At 40.1% G+C, this 14,184-nt stretch overlaps 1 protein-coding gene across 2 annotated transcripts in view; it reads left to right on the plus strand.

Annotated features, from left to right (window-relative positions):
- Positions 1-14,184, plus strand: part of VPS11 (VPS11 core subunit of CORVET and HOPS complexes) — an 86,150-nt gene that overhangs the window by 51,580 nt on the left and 20,386 nt on the right. For both annotated transcript variants that reach the window (XM_089657320.1, XM_089657319.1), the window contains exons 10-13: positions 1,031-1,195; positions 10,916-11,077; positions 12,747-12,886; positions 13,172-13,374. In XM_089657320.1, coding sequence (XP_089513446.1) covers positions 1,031-1,195; positions 10,916-11,077; positions 12,747-12,886; positions 13,172-13,374 — 670 coding nt within the window. The remainder of the gene's footprint in view (positions 1-1,030; positions 1,196-10,915; positions 11,078-12,746; positions 12,887-13,171; positions 13,375-14,184) is intronic.

Here is a 14,184-nt window from a genome sequence, read left to right on the forward strand (position 1 = left end):
CTAATACAGTGATCAGTGCTAATAAAAAGCACTCACTGTACTAATGGCGCTGGGCAAGAAGGTGCTAACATCTAGGATGATCAAAGGGTTAACTATGTGTTATGGGTGTGCACTGTGTTACTAGGGGATGTGCTGGTTTTTATTCACTGCTTTTCAGGGAGATAAAAACTGGCACATCCCCACTGACAGGAAAGAGATCTGTGTTTACATTTACAGATCTCTCTCCTGTCAGTTGCTCTGCCAATCTCCAGGTCCCCGCCATGAATCCTTGACCGGGACCCAGTGATTGACAAGTAAGGGAGCCAATGACAGCGTGGGTAGGATCGCAAGCTCCTTATCCAGAAAAGCAGAAGCTCAACATTTGATGTCTGCATTATTTTTCTTTTTTAGACTTGCATTCTTCTATTTTGCGCCTGGTGATCCAGCTAGTAAGTCTGTTTTGTAAATGAACACGCTCTTCAGCAGAATGTATCAGTTTACAGGGTTGGGGCAAACCATTGTGCACTGGTAGGGGTGCTTACAATGATCAGCTTTTTATTTATTTATGTAATAACATTATCCCAAAAAGGAAAAAAAAAAACTGTGTGCTGTAACTGATCATAAAGTGTGAGCTGGAGTTTGGTCTCAATTTGTTAAGAGTGTCTAAATCTGCTAGTACATTTAACCACTCCCCTCCCCCTTAGACTAACGTTGCTGCTTTGTGCTGTGCCCCCTGTGCTCATTCATCAGATGTGGGAGTACTCTGATACAGGAGATGTGTTACTGGCCAGATCACCAGGTGAAAATAGAGGGTAAAAAAGCCTAAAAAAACAAACCAAAATAAATGCAACCACCTCATCTAATGATTGGTAAGCTGCATTACATTACATTTTTGGTTCGGGGTATAATATCGCTTTAAGCTTCCTAGTCTTGGTGTGTATGCCCATTTTACTACAAGGAATTGTAAATTACCAAAAGACAAGTAAGATGATTGTTTTTCAGAAATATATACCTGATATGTATTTTCAAAGCTATTCTGTGTTCATTATAGAATTTTCAAGAAGCTTTGAGATACATTGGACGCCTTCCCTTCCCTCAAATAGAAAGCAATATGAAGTGCTATGGAAAAATACTTATGTATCATGTGCCCAATGAGACAACACAGCTGTTGAAAGACTTGTGTACCAACTTTGCTCAGCATGAGGGAGGAAAGAAGGTGAGTGCCAGCTGCTGAAAGCAAAGTAAATGTGCTGAGGAAATTTGCATGAAAAGAAACCGTTTATTTACCAATACTGCTACCATAACATTCACTTACCATACTAAGAGCTGATCATTTTTTTTATCCTCTTCAGCTCTCAGCTTTTCCAGTTCACAGCTGTCAAAACTCCAGCAGAAAACCTGGTTTAGTCCTGTGTTTGATTCACTCAAGCAGAGGGCATGGAAGACATATGGGGGTTTATTTACTAAAGCTGGAGAGTCCAAAATCAGACTCCCTTCTGCATAGAAACCAATCAGCTTCTAACCTTAGCTTGTTCAATGAAGCTTTGGCAATGAAACCTGGAAGCTGATTGGTTTCTATGCAGAAGGGAGTCTGATTTTGGACTCTCCAGCTTTAGTAAATAAACCCCATGGAGTCTAATATACATCTGACGTCTTCAAAGAGTACATCACACCTGCCAGATGCTAGCTTGTTAGCCTTCTTGTAATAGCAACAAATTTAAGCAAAGGTTAAAAAAAAGCGTTTGACCACCTCCATACTAGACACTTTCACCCCCTTCCTGCACAGGCCAATTTTCAGTTATAATTTTTTTCACATAGAGCTTTCTTTTGCTGGTATTTAATCACGACTGGATTAAAAAAAATGCATGCTTTAAATGAAAAAAGAGCAAACCTTTTGGAAAAAAAAAGTGTTTATCTTCGTTTTTTTTTTAAATTTTGCAAAGAAGTAATTTTTCGTCACAAATTTTGATAAAAATTTATACTGCTACATTTCTTTGGTAAAAATAACCCAAATCAGTGTATATTATTTGATCTGTGTGGAAGTTAGAGTCTACAAGCTATGGTACCGATCACTGAAAATCAATCTCATCTGATGTACTGACTTCCTTAGTTCTTGAGACAGTAACATGCCAGGACAGTATTAAATACCCTCCAAATTACCCCTTTTTGGAAAGTAAACAGTCCAAGGTATTTAGTAAGAGGCATGGTGAGTTCTTTGGAAAATGAAGACATTAAATACATTTTATTTTTCACAAAAATGTCATATTAATACGTTATTTGTAACACATGGCATAGGCATACTTGCAGCTACACCCCGAAACACATTCTGCTACTCCAGAGTATGGGGATACTACATATGTGAGATTTTTTTCACATCCTAGCCACATAGAAAAAACACAACATCCCAGGGGCACCTTCAGGCATTGTTCACTTTATGTAAATAGCTAAGTGAAATTTGCATACTTCAAAAATTTACATAAATAATGTGTCCAATAAAGGATAAACAAAAAATGCTCAATAGTGAACCATTGGCAGAAATAGATATTTTGAAAAAACATATATGAAAACCGTCCTTATAAGGTATATAGAACAGTCCCCTTATTCTGTGATGAGTAATAGAAATCATCACATAAGGTATATAAAACAGTCCCCTTATTCTAAGGACTGTTTCATATATTTTTTCAAAATATCTATTTCTGGCAATGGTTCACTACTGAGCACTTTTTGTTTATCCTTTATTGGACACATTTGTATATTTATGTAAATTTTTGATGTATGCAAATGTCACTTAGCACAACACTAGCTATTTCTTTGATTTGTGATTTGGAGGGGATATCCTCTTGTTGTGTTTCCTGCTTTGTACATGATTTAGGTTTGGGTATTTGCGTGTTTTAACCATTTACTATAATTCACTTTAAGAGCAGGTCTTAGTGCAATAGGCAATAGTGAGTTTTGCTATCTTTTTTTTTTTTTTGTCACATGGTATTTGTGCTTTAGTTTTATTTAAATTTTTTGGGAAAAAATACACTTTACTGAATTTTAATGCACAAAAACACGATATAATACCCAATTTTTTGGTATTATAAAATATGGTGCTGCACCGAGTAAATAAATATCAAACATGATGTGCTTTAAAATTGCACACGCTTGTGGAATGGTGCCGAACTACAGTATTTAAAAAACTCCATAGGTGACACTTTTATAAACCTTTAAAGGCTGTCAGTTTAAAGTTAGAGGAGGTCTGGTGCTAGAATTATTGTTTTCACTCTGATGTTTGCTGTTTGCTCTAATACCTCACATGTGTTTACGTATGCGTAGGGGACCAATGCGTGTGTTCGCCTTTGGACGAGGGGCACTTTAAATTTTTTATTTATTTAGATTTTTTTTTTTTTCTACTTTTACACTGTTTTACACTGTTTTTCTTTAAATTTTTGTTTTTTGCTCACTTTTATTGTCACAAAGAATGTGAACTTTACTTGTGTCAGCAATAGACAGTGACAGGTACTCTTTATGGAGAGATCTGTGGTCTATTAGACCCCAGTTGTCTCCTCTGCCCTAAAAGTATTTGATCATACCTCGATCGATGCTTTTCCCAATTAAAAGTGGAGCTGTTTACATCAGGGGAAACTGGAAGTGACTACAGCACTCGTCGCTTCCAGTTTCATACACCATACAGGTCAGCGGAGACCTTTTGGGTCCACTGTTGCCTCTGTGGTAAGCTGGCTGAAGCACCAGCTTCTGTTCCGGGATCTCTGGTGGGATTGATATTCCGGAGACGTGTCGGGACACAGACAGGTGTTGATGTTGCAATGGGACACTGTGACAGAGATGTTGATGGGACACTGGTACATTGTGACAGATGCTGATCATCCACCTGTGGACACCGACAGATGTTGATGTTGCAATGGGACACGATTGCAGATGGTTTTTGTTGCACTGGTACACTGGCAGATGTTTTTGTTGCTTTGGTACACTGTGGCAGATGCTTTTGTTGCACTGGTACAGATGTTGATGTGCACTTGGACAAGGGACAGATGGTGCTTGATACACTTTTGTGTGGGGTCGCTGCACTCTGTGTGATCTGTGTTTTAGCTGAACAGAAAATTCATCAGCTACACACAGCTGACAGGCTGCAGTGATCTGAGCTCAAGAGGAGAGCTGACACAGAGGCACTTGCCTCTGTTTACATTGTGTGATGGCTGTGTTTGGGAGGGCCAGTCAGAGAGCCCAATCTGTCATGACATAACCATCACAGGATCGCACCGCTGCGCAGCCCCATGTTCTGAGAGACTGTTTATGTACAGTGGTTTGGTAAGAAGCCGTTTAAAAAATACATGTAAAATATTAATTAAACTGCCACTGTTGTCCGGTGCTCCCCTTAACTCAAACTTATGAGCTGTAAAGACATTTATTTATGATTTTGGATACCGTGATTTTTGCGAGTGCACGCAGCTTTGAGTCTTGATGTATCTGGTATCTATTTACTTGGCACTACCTGTTCTGTTATTTTGTAAAAAAAATATTTGTGTGTGCTCAGATGCATTGTAGTGTATTTTTTTCCTAACAAAAACTTGAAACCGTTGAGCAAAAATTCTGTAACATAAAAACTACAACCATGATCATTTTATTCTACGGGGTCTCTGTGTTCTAAACCTTTATAATGTTCTGGAGGTTCTAAATAATTTTATAGCCAAAAATGCAGACTTCAACAGGTGTGTGAAAAATGGAAAAAATTGCTCTAAAGGGAAAGTGGTTAAATGGAATACATGACATTGCAAATTTGATACCCATTTTCATTTTTGGACAACAGATAGACCTTTAGGCTCCTTTTTTTTTTTTTTTTTTTTTTTTTTTTTACATTTTTCAGTTTCTTCTTAAGTCCTGTTTATAGAATTCAGTAGATTAGACTGACATTTCCACATACGAAGTGAATGAGCAAGAGCAGAATCTCATCCCCTTATATTGTATAGCTCTCCCTCTGAGAAGTCTATGAGGGGTGTTTTAAAAAACCGTTCACTTGCCACAACACATGTCCTTAACCCCTTGGCGCTGGCGCTTCCCAGCCCTTTAAGGGTTCCAGAAGCCGGGAGGCAGGATGGGGTTTAAGGGTCATGTGACCACCGTGATTCGTTGTCACGGCAGTCACATGATCGGGAAAGGTCCTGATCGCACAGGGCGCGCTCTCAGCGCATATGTGTTTTTCTTTTATTAGAACGCAAATGTGCAGCCACTCGGCTTCTAGGCCCGGACGCCGGTAGGTCGCACATTTGCGCTTGGCTGGCGCCAACAGGTTAAAGATGTTAGCTGGCAACTCTGATGCTTCTTGATGTAGATTCTTTATTGATTACAAAATGTTGATACAAAATCCAGAGATACTAATGCGTAGCATGTATGAGGAAGGCTTTCGCCAAATGCGTTAAAATCTTTGTATTTTGTAATCAATAAAGAATCTACATTTAAGAAGCATCCTAGTTTCTGGCTAAAATATTTAAAGACATGAGCTGTGCAAAACAGCCAGTGTCTAGCTTTAATTTTCAAAGCGTAACTGAAAAAGCTGAAGCTGAAAAAAAAATAGACGCTAATTGGTTACTATGCACAGCTGCTCCAAATTCTGTTTGCTGTAGTTTTATTTAACACCTTGCAGAAGAGACATACCTTTGTATTCTGGGAATCCTTAGTCATGTCCTAAATGTTGTTTTGTTTTTTCTTTTTAAATAAAATATTGTTTTATATAAAGAAAAGCAGATATAAAAATTCTATTTAAAACAAAATGCTCAGTGTGGATTCACTAGTGCGGTGCAAACGCATTGTGTAAAAAGGCTGTTTGATCCTTCTCCTGACTTCTCCACCTGATAAAACAGACTGAATCCGTAGCCACATGCACATGCACAGTTTAGTGTGTATTGCTAGAGAGGTGTTTTTTTTTTTTTTTTATCTTTGGAGATCAGCATGGGGCCAATCGGCACTGTCCAGACAGGTCAGGGGTTTTACATCCTCCTAGAGCAGAAAGAAAACTCCTTCTACAACCTTTAACCAGTGCTTTGCTCAACACTGATAGAAGTCACAAGACTGCTCTAACTGCTGATGAGTAATGGTATTTAGCAGTTTCTATTTACTAAAATAATTGCCCTTCCATGTTCTGTGGGAGACCATATATAGTGAATGCAGAGTCCTGGGTTTAGTAACACTTTAAGCATTTCAGGAAAGGATTTTTGATACAGCTGCAAATTCTGTACAAAGTAGTTGTTCAGCGGTTCAGGACAGGTTTAGATGTGGTTCAGAAGTATTCCCAAAGAAGTTAAGGAGACTGTAAATTGCACTTGAACTGAACCGCACTGCTCAGAAATTGGACAGGACTCTCTGAATCCGCACTGCGGGTGCACCACATAAATGTGAACAGGCACAATAGAAAGCAATGTTATTTCACATGTAATGCGAACTGGATGCAGTTTAAAATGCATCCAGTCCGCTTATATGTGAACTGGCTCTATACTTAGAACAGCTAAGAAGGGTACTCCTGCTGGTTTTCTGGTCTATTTTTTCTTAACTACACAGGCTAAAAATCCGCATGTCTTCTCACTGTATTCTGCTGTATCCTCATCTTCCTCTGTTTTCAGACCTGCTTTGTACTTGGCTCATCATTGGGCTTCCATGACTGGCAGGTGGGTTATGGTCCAGTGCACATTTTTATGAGAGGTTGAGTACCGCTCCTTGCACTTTTCACACCCCACTACTTCCTCACCATTCTCTCCTGCATTGCTGTCTTTGAGGTGTTCTCTTCACTTTTACTTCCCTATTCTTTGGAGTTTTAGTTGTGTTTAATCATCCTCCTTTACCACTACTTTCAATTATGATGACACTGTGTCCCTCCACGAATTTTCAGCGATGGAGATCACAAACCTGGTTTGTTGTTTTGCCCTCACAGGGTAAAGGAGGATTTCATAGTTTTGCCCTCTATGGTTGCATACACATTTCTTCTTATGGGTGCAGTTCCCAAGTCTTAGAAGATTTCTTCACATCATTCTACAAACCGTGTTGTTGGTCCTTATTGTGATGAGTGAACACTGTAAATTATGCTGCAGAATCGTTCTATGCAAATGATGGCTAAAATCATTTCCATTCTGGTCTAATAAGGGACACAGGAAGTCTTTACTCTTCTGATGGTGCTGATGTCTGCAGCCTGAAATCATGTTATCCTCTGACTTTGGAGTCTGTTCTATCTAAGAGTCTTCTGTGACTCTACCGCTTCCGCTGAGGTTTTTTCATGGTTGTGCAATATTGCAAGATGATCCATGTCACCCATTTATTTGAGGACTCTGATCAGAAGCCACTAGCGTGCTTCTGCACCACCCTTGGCAGAATATACATCTGGTTTGCCAACGGCCCTATTGGCTTCTGAGCCATAAAGTGCAGAGGCTGATTCTGAGTCTCTGCAGTTCTTCACTGATGAGCTTGCCTATGGGAAATTGCAGTGTACTACTGCTATCACTCCCAATTAAAGGAAACCGTTTGGCTGTTATTGATGCAGTGGTGTGTACCACTCTGAAACTGGGTGACCAGTCTGTTAGTGTTTCCCAGCTAAGATTGTTTTAAACTCCTAGGGCCACAAAGACACTTTCTGTGCACTCACTTCCAGCTATTTCTCTATGGCAATTTGGAACCTCCTGATAAGCTGCTTCCTCCCTCTAAGCAGGGGTGGGCCTTACCTTTCATCTGAATCTGACTATGACCTTATTTTGTCCGTCTGTCTGATTGGACAATCAAATGTTCAGCTTTATATCCTGATGCACCTGTTCCAGGACTGGCTGCAACCTGATGTGCTGACCCTTATTAAGTTTGTAGAGCAAACACCCTGGATCAGTTTGTGTGTGGTCTTTACAAAGAACTGTACTGCTGGGTGACCCAGGCTGAACCCCAAGTCCCTGGATGAGATGGCTGCTGCAGTAGAACAATATAGCTACATTTTAGAGGAGCCTTTACCATCAAGAGAGACGCTCTGAAGCGAGAAAGTACACCTCGACCCCAAAGTATAAACAGATGACTGAAGGTCCCCTTCATCTCAAAAAGCACCCTACCACTGAACTTTCAGAAAATTGGCAGGCATCATGCTTCAGTTGTAAATCTGTGTGTGTGGTGCAGGTTAATGGACAGGAAGTTGTCACTCCTCAGCACTAGTTCGTATAATATATAAATAATCTTATTCTGCTACAAAATCCACCACGTTTCAGGGCCTGACACCCCCCTTCATAAATCAACACAATAAAAAATAAAAAGTATAAAACTTCCTTGAACTATAAATGTAAAAGTATAAAAAGTACAGTGCTGTGCAGAAGCTTCAGGCAGGTGTGAAGAAATGTTGTAAAGTTAGAATGCTTTCAAAAAGATACAGTTGTGACCAAAATTATTCAACCCCCACTGAAATTGAGTGTTTTGGCCAGTTTGACATTGCTTTTGATCATTCAGTCATCTTGCTTACATTTACATTAAAGAGGCACTTGTAGGTCAGACAAATATAACATAACAGTTATAATGAAATAACCACAAATGTCTTTTCTGTGCTCACAGCATTATCAGTTTTATTCAACCCCCAAGTGACATTCAATCTTAGTACTTAGTACAGCATCCTTTTACAGTTATAACAGCTTTTAAACGTGAAGCATAGCTTGACACAAGTGTCTTGCAGCGATCTACGGGTATCTTCGCCCATTCTTCATGGGCAAAGGCCTCCAGTTCAGTCACATTCTTAGGCTTGCGCACTGCAACTGCTTTCTTTAAGTCCCACCAGAGGTTCTCAATCGGATTTAAGTCTGGTGACTGCGATGGCCACTCCAAAATGTTCCAGCCTTTCCTCTGCAACCATGCTCTAGTGGACTTGGAGGTATGCTTGGGATCATTGTCCTGTTGAAAGGTCCAACGTCTCCCAAGCCTCAGGTGTGTGACGGACTGCATCACGTTTCCATCCAATATCTCCTGGTACTGAAGAGAATTCATGGTACCTTGCACACGCTGAAGCTTCCCTGTACCTGCAGAAGCAAAACAGCCCCAAAGCATGATTGACCCTCCACCATGCTTCACAGTAGGCAAGGTGTTCTTTTCATCATAGGCCTTGTTCTTCCTCCTCCAAACATAGCGTTGATCCATGGGCCCAAACAGTTCTAATTTTGTTTCATCAGTCCACAGAACACTATCCCACAACTTTTGTGGTTTGTCCACATGGCTTTTGGCATACTGCAGTCGACTCTTCTTATTCTTTGGAGACAGCAAGGGGGTACGCCTGGGAGTTCTGGCACGGAGGCCTTCATTACGCAGTGTGCGTCTTATTGTCTGGGCTGAAACTTCTGTACCCACATCTGACAAATCTTTTCTCAGTTCCTCAGCAGTCACACGGGGACTTCTCTCCACTCTACGCTTCAGGTAGCGCACAGCAGTCGAAGTCAGCATCTTCTTTCTGCCACGACCAGGTAGCGTTTCAACAGTGCCCTTTGCCTTGAATTTGCGAATGATGCTTCCTAAGGTGTCTCTTGGTATGTTTAACATCTTTGCAATCTTCTTATAGCCATTGCCCTTCCTGTGAAGAGAAATCACCTCTTCTCTTGTCTTCCTGGACCATTCTCTTGCCTTCACCATGTTTGTAACCACACCAGTAAATGTCTAGAAGGAGCTGAGTATCACAGTCATTTTAAAGCTGCCTAATTGGTGCTTATTATGCTTGATTGCTGCTCGGTGACATCCACAGGTGTTTTCAATACCTGATGGAAAGCACCTGTATGAACCTCTGTTCTTCAGAGTGGTAGTCTTTAAGGGGTTGAATAATTGTGGCAATGAAGAAACCACATAAGAACCATTTACTACTGTATTACATAAACAATTGATGTCATTTTAGTTGCATTTGGGTAGTTACAACGTCCTTGTAGGATTTGATTCTGAATACAATTCCAAATGTACACTATAGTCCCTAAACCCCTTTACAGCATTGGGGGTTGAATAATTTTGGTCACAACTGTATATATTTTGTTTATTTTTATCCATTTACAAAATCCAAAATGAGTAAACAGAATAAAAATCTAAATAAAATTAATATCAATATTTGGTGTGATTACCCTTTGGCTTCAAACCAGCATCAATTCTTACACTTGCACACTTTGTACACTTGTACAAATTTAGAGATCTGTCTGAATGTAAACCCGTCCCTTCCCCTCCCCAGAGCGGTTTTGTTTCTTGGTTTCTCTCTATCTTTCTATCTCCTTCTTCTGTCATCCCTTAGCTTGTGTTCTTCCGACTTCTTTTCTGTGCCTATAATAAATCTATAAAATGCTTTTATGAAGATGTTCTAGTCTAAATATGCTGTAATAGGTTGATGTTTATTACCGGTACTTTCATTCAAGTTTTGGATTTAAAAAAAAAAAAAAAAAAAAAGTGTTTACCATCTTCAACTCAGGCATACTGCATGTTTTTCTAGCTGCTCCTTGGGGCATCCGGCTTTTTTTTTTTTTTGTACTTCCTCTAAACTCCCCTGCATGTTATCGTGTGTGTCCATGCACACATAGGATTTTAGTAGCATTTTGTGGCAGAACCCCCCCCCCCCCCCTTCCCAGCCAGGGCATCCTGGAGCAGCAGTGTTTGGCTAAAAAAAACACTCGATGCATTTAAACGAGTGTAAATGTGCCTAAATGTTAGGCATGTTTAGCAATTGAGCGTCAATACATTTAAACAGCCAGAATAAATTATTTATTCTGTTCAATGAAATTAATTAATGGCCAAATGCTTGACGTGGGTAAACGTGGTACACACTTTTACAAGCACCAAGTGCTTTTTGGCCACAACAATGCTGGCTTCTAGAGGAGGTAAAATGAAACGTCATTATGCATGAGGCCTTCGTTTACTTGCTCTATTTTTTTTTTGTTCTCTTATGTGGTCATGTGTGCTTTTTTTCCAGGCAAATCCTGAAGAGTTCATTCCAATTTTTGCCAACAATCCTTGTGAATTAAAGAACTTTCTTGAACATATGATACAAGTACAGAATGATTCACCTCAAGGAGTTTATGATACTTTGTTGGAATTACGTCTGCAAAACTGGGCACATGAGAGAGACCCACAAGTACGTACCCAGTGTGCTTAGCATCTGCCCTTCCTGTATGCGTGCATGTTTGCACAGCCTATAGTTGTCCAGCTGATGTTTAATTGCAAGACAGGGAAATCTGGTTCTGATGGCAGGCATTTAGCAAGGTTCAGCAAGCTCCTGAAGGGCTATTGGGCTGATCTCTGCAGGCAGCTAGTTACTTAATGTCTAGTAAATGCTTACTGAATACAAGACTAACATCTACAAGCACAAATAAACAAGTGCCTATTAGTTCTTCGCTTTGAAGGATCTTTCCACCCCAAATTGATATTTCAGTTTTTGCTAAATGCTGAAGAGTTAAACTGCCTGACCGTTAATCTCTCATAGACTTTGTTGGTGAGACTTGTCTTTTCAGTATCTTTCTTGGATTCTTTTTATTTTTCTGCATCGTATAGAATGCAACCAGAGGTGCAGGAACATGCAGAGGGGGTGGGAAAACCCAAAACTGCAAGATGAACAATAGCAGAGTCGATTAATTATTGTGAGGAGGTATCATTGTTGGAGTGTCCAAGACATAAGAAGCCAGGGGCTAACTTAGGCTTCCACTTATTCGATAACGGTTTGGTAGACTAGACTTAAAGTGGTTGTAAATGCAAATATAACAAAAATTTACTTTTTGCCATAAATGAATACATTTTGATGTAAATGTACATACAGCTGTGAGTGTACCTCAGAAAAATGCTCTCTTAGGTTGTCTCAGCCCTCAAAGACCTGCTGGTCTATGGGCATGGCTTAGGACCAAAGAATGGTAGGCAGAGATGTGATGTCACACAGTCCCTCAGTTATACACACTCTCTAGCCTAGGCTCAAGAACCTGCACAGCTATCTGACATCTCTATGCCTGCGAGCATGTCTCCTGAGTGCATTCAGGGGAATACACAGGTGCCAATGATTATGTCAGCTCTGCTTACAGCACAGGATCTGTGCTAATCAGGAGAAAGCTGGTAGGAAGGGGTTAATGTTAAAAATCCTAGGAATCCTGCAGCCTAAAGTGGCAATGTGGAACAGGAAACATTCTCATGTAAAACTCTGTAAACAGCAATTCACAAGCTAGGTGCTGTGAATAGAGCAGGAAAATAATCAGCTGGCGGCAAACTTGCCTAGATACTGAAGTGATGCCGATCTATGTCATAAATCACTGGTGCTGAGTTCTCGATCTTGTGAAGGCAGAGACCAGCAGGGAGAGGACACCCACTCCCCCACCCCTTTTGTAGTGTATAACATGGAGGCTCATGCTGGTCTCGTCTTCAGCACAGCCTGTCACTCACAGAAGGGGAGTGGCAACATTTTTTCTGCTTGTGTCAGATTTATTTTGTTTAGAAGAGCAGGGGGGATTTCTGGAGAAGGGGATTGCTTCAAGATACCAAACTAAGCTCAAATGCTTAGTAAAGGTAAAATCTATTCAAGTGTAGGATCAGATTGATTTGTGTTTTAGGTTCACTACCACTTTGTTACAATCCTTAAAGAAAATGTTACATAACTAGTGAAATTCAAGCAGTGTCTGTGTACACCTGCTTTAAATTCAAGTGATGATTGTTCGTACCCAAATCATCCCTTTTAATTCTTCTCTGCCTCATTACAGTGTGATTAGTATTTTACTGTCAGGCTATCTGTGCCTCACCTAATATAAAACCTAATATATTAACAGGCAAGGCAACAACTCCAAAATGATGTCATGACTCTTCTGAAGAGTGGGCGCTTTAAGAATGTGTTTGATAAAGCTCTTGTCCTATGCCAAATGCACAATTTTCAGAAAGGAGTGCTGTATTTGTATGAACAAGGCAAACTGTAAGTACATCCATTCAGTGACTGTTTATATAAAGACAAAGGCTGGCCATACATTATACAATTATCTGGAGATTTTTGGTTTAGATTTACCAAAAACCATATATTAGGAGGACAAACCTAAACAACACTTTCAGTTGTATCCAATTAGGCAGGCCCTTGCACTACACAGTTGAAGGTAAATCTAAAGGAAATTGGGCAGAAAATTGGAAGATAATTGTATAATGTATGGCCAGCCTAAGAGTGAGTAATGCATGTTTTTTTATTGCATTGATTTCTTTCTCCTAGTTTTCAGCAGATTATGCATTACCACATGCAAAACAATCAATACCAAGAAGTAATTGAGGCTTGCAAACAGTATGGGGAGCAAGAGAGCTCTTTGTGGGAGCAAGCACTTGGCTACTTTGCCCGCAAAGAGGAAGATTGTAAAGAACACATTGCTACTGTGCTGAGACATATTGAAAGCAAAAATCTCATGCCTCCACTACTAGGTGAGTTTTCTAGGCTCTTAACTTTATAAGCTTGTTTATTTTTGTAAGACTTCATTAAAATGGCTAAAGGACACAAAATGTGATATATATTGCTTAATTAGAAAATATATCAGCTTCATAAAATCCACTTCAACCTTCTTTTTCCAAGAGTAATAAGGGTTGTCCCATCTCCTTTTTTTGTTTCTGTGAAAGAAGGGAAAATGCAAAGCGCTAGTACATGTCGGGTAGCTTCATAGATGGGAAAGCTTGGTCAACCAAAAAAATGTATTGGGTTTTCTTTAATTAATTAGTCACTCATTGTAAAGAACATGCCTGTATGGTTCTATACTGTTGCTGGAGGAGATGGATTCCTTAGTCTTTAGTGACACCTGAAAAGTCTCTGTGAGACTCTGGTTAACTGCCTTTTCACATCAGTGTTCTGCCACTACCAGCACCATGCTGCTGCCACCAGACCAAGTTCAAAGTCAGTAACTGCACCAATGTGTAGTTGGTATTGCTACTGACCACCAATGTATAGGAGGCATTTTTACTGACCACCACTGTGTATGGGGTATAGCTACTGACAACCAATGTATAGGAGGCATTGGCTAAATTGTTAGAACTTCCGCCTGGCAGTACTAGGGACGTTGGTTCGAATCCCAACCACGACACCACCTGCCTGGAGTTTACATGTTCTCCCTTTGCCTACGTGGGTTTCCTCCCACACTCCAAAGAAATGCTGGTAAGTTATTTGGATCCTGTCTAAATTGGCCCTAGTGTGTGTATGTAAGTATGTGTGAATGTAAGTTAGGGACTTTAGATTGTATGCCC

This window comes from Staurois parvus, unplaced genomic scaffold (assembly GCF_062004578.1).
Source record: "Staurois parvus isolate SC_StPar_1 unplaced genomic scaffold, SC_StPar_1.0 ptg000981l, whole genome shotgun sequence".
In the NCBI taxonomy this organism is placed as follows: Eukaryota; Metazoa; Chordata; class Amphibia; order Anura; family Ranidae; genus Staurois; species Staurois parvus.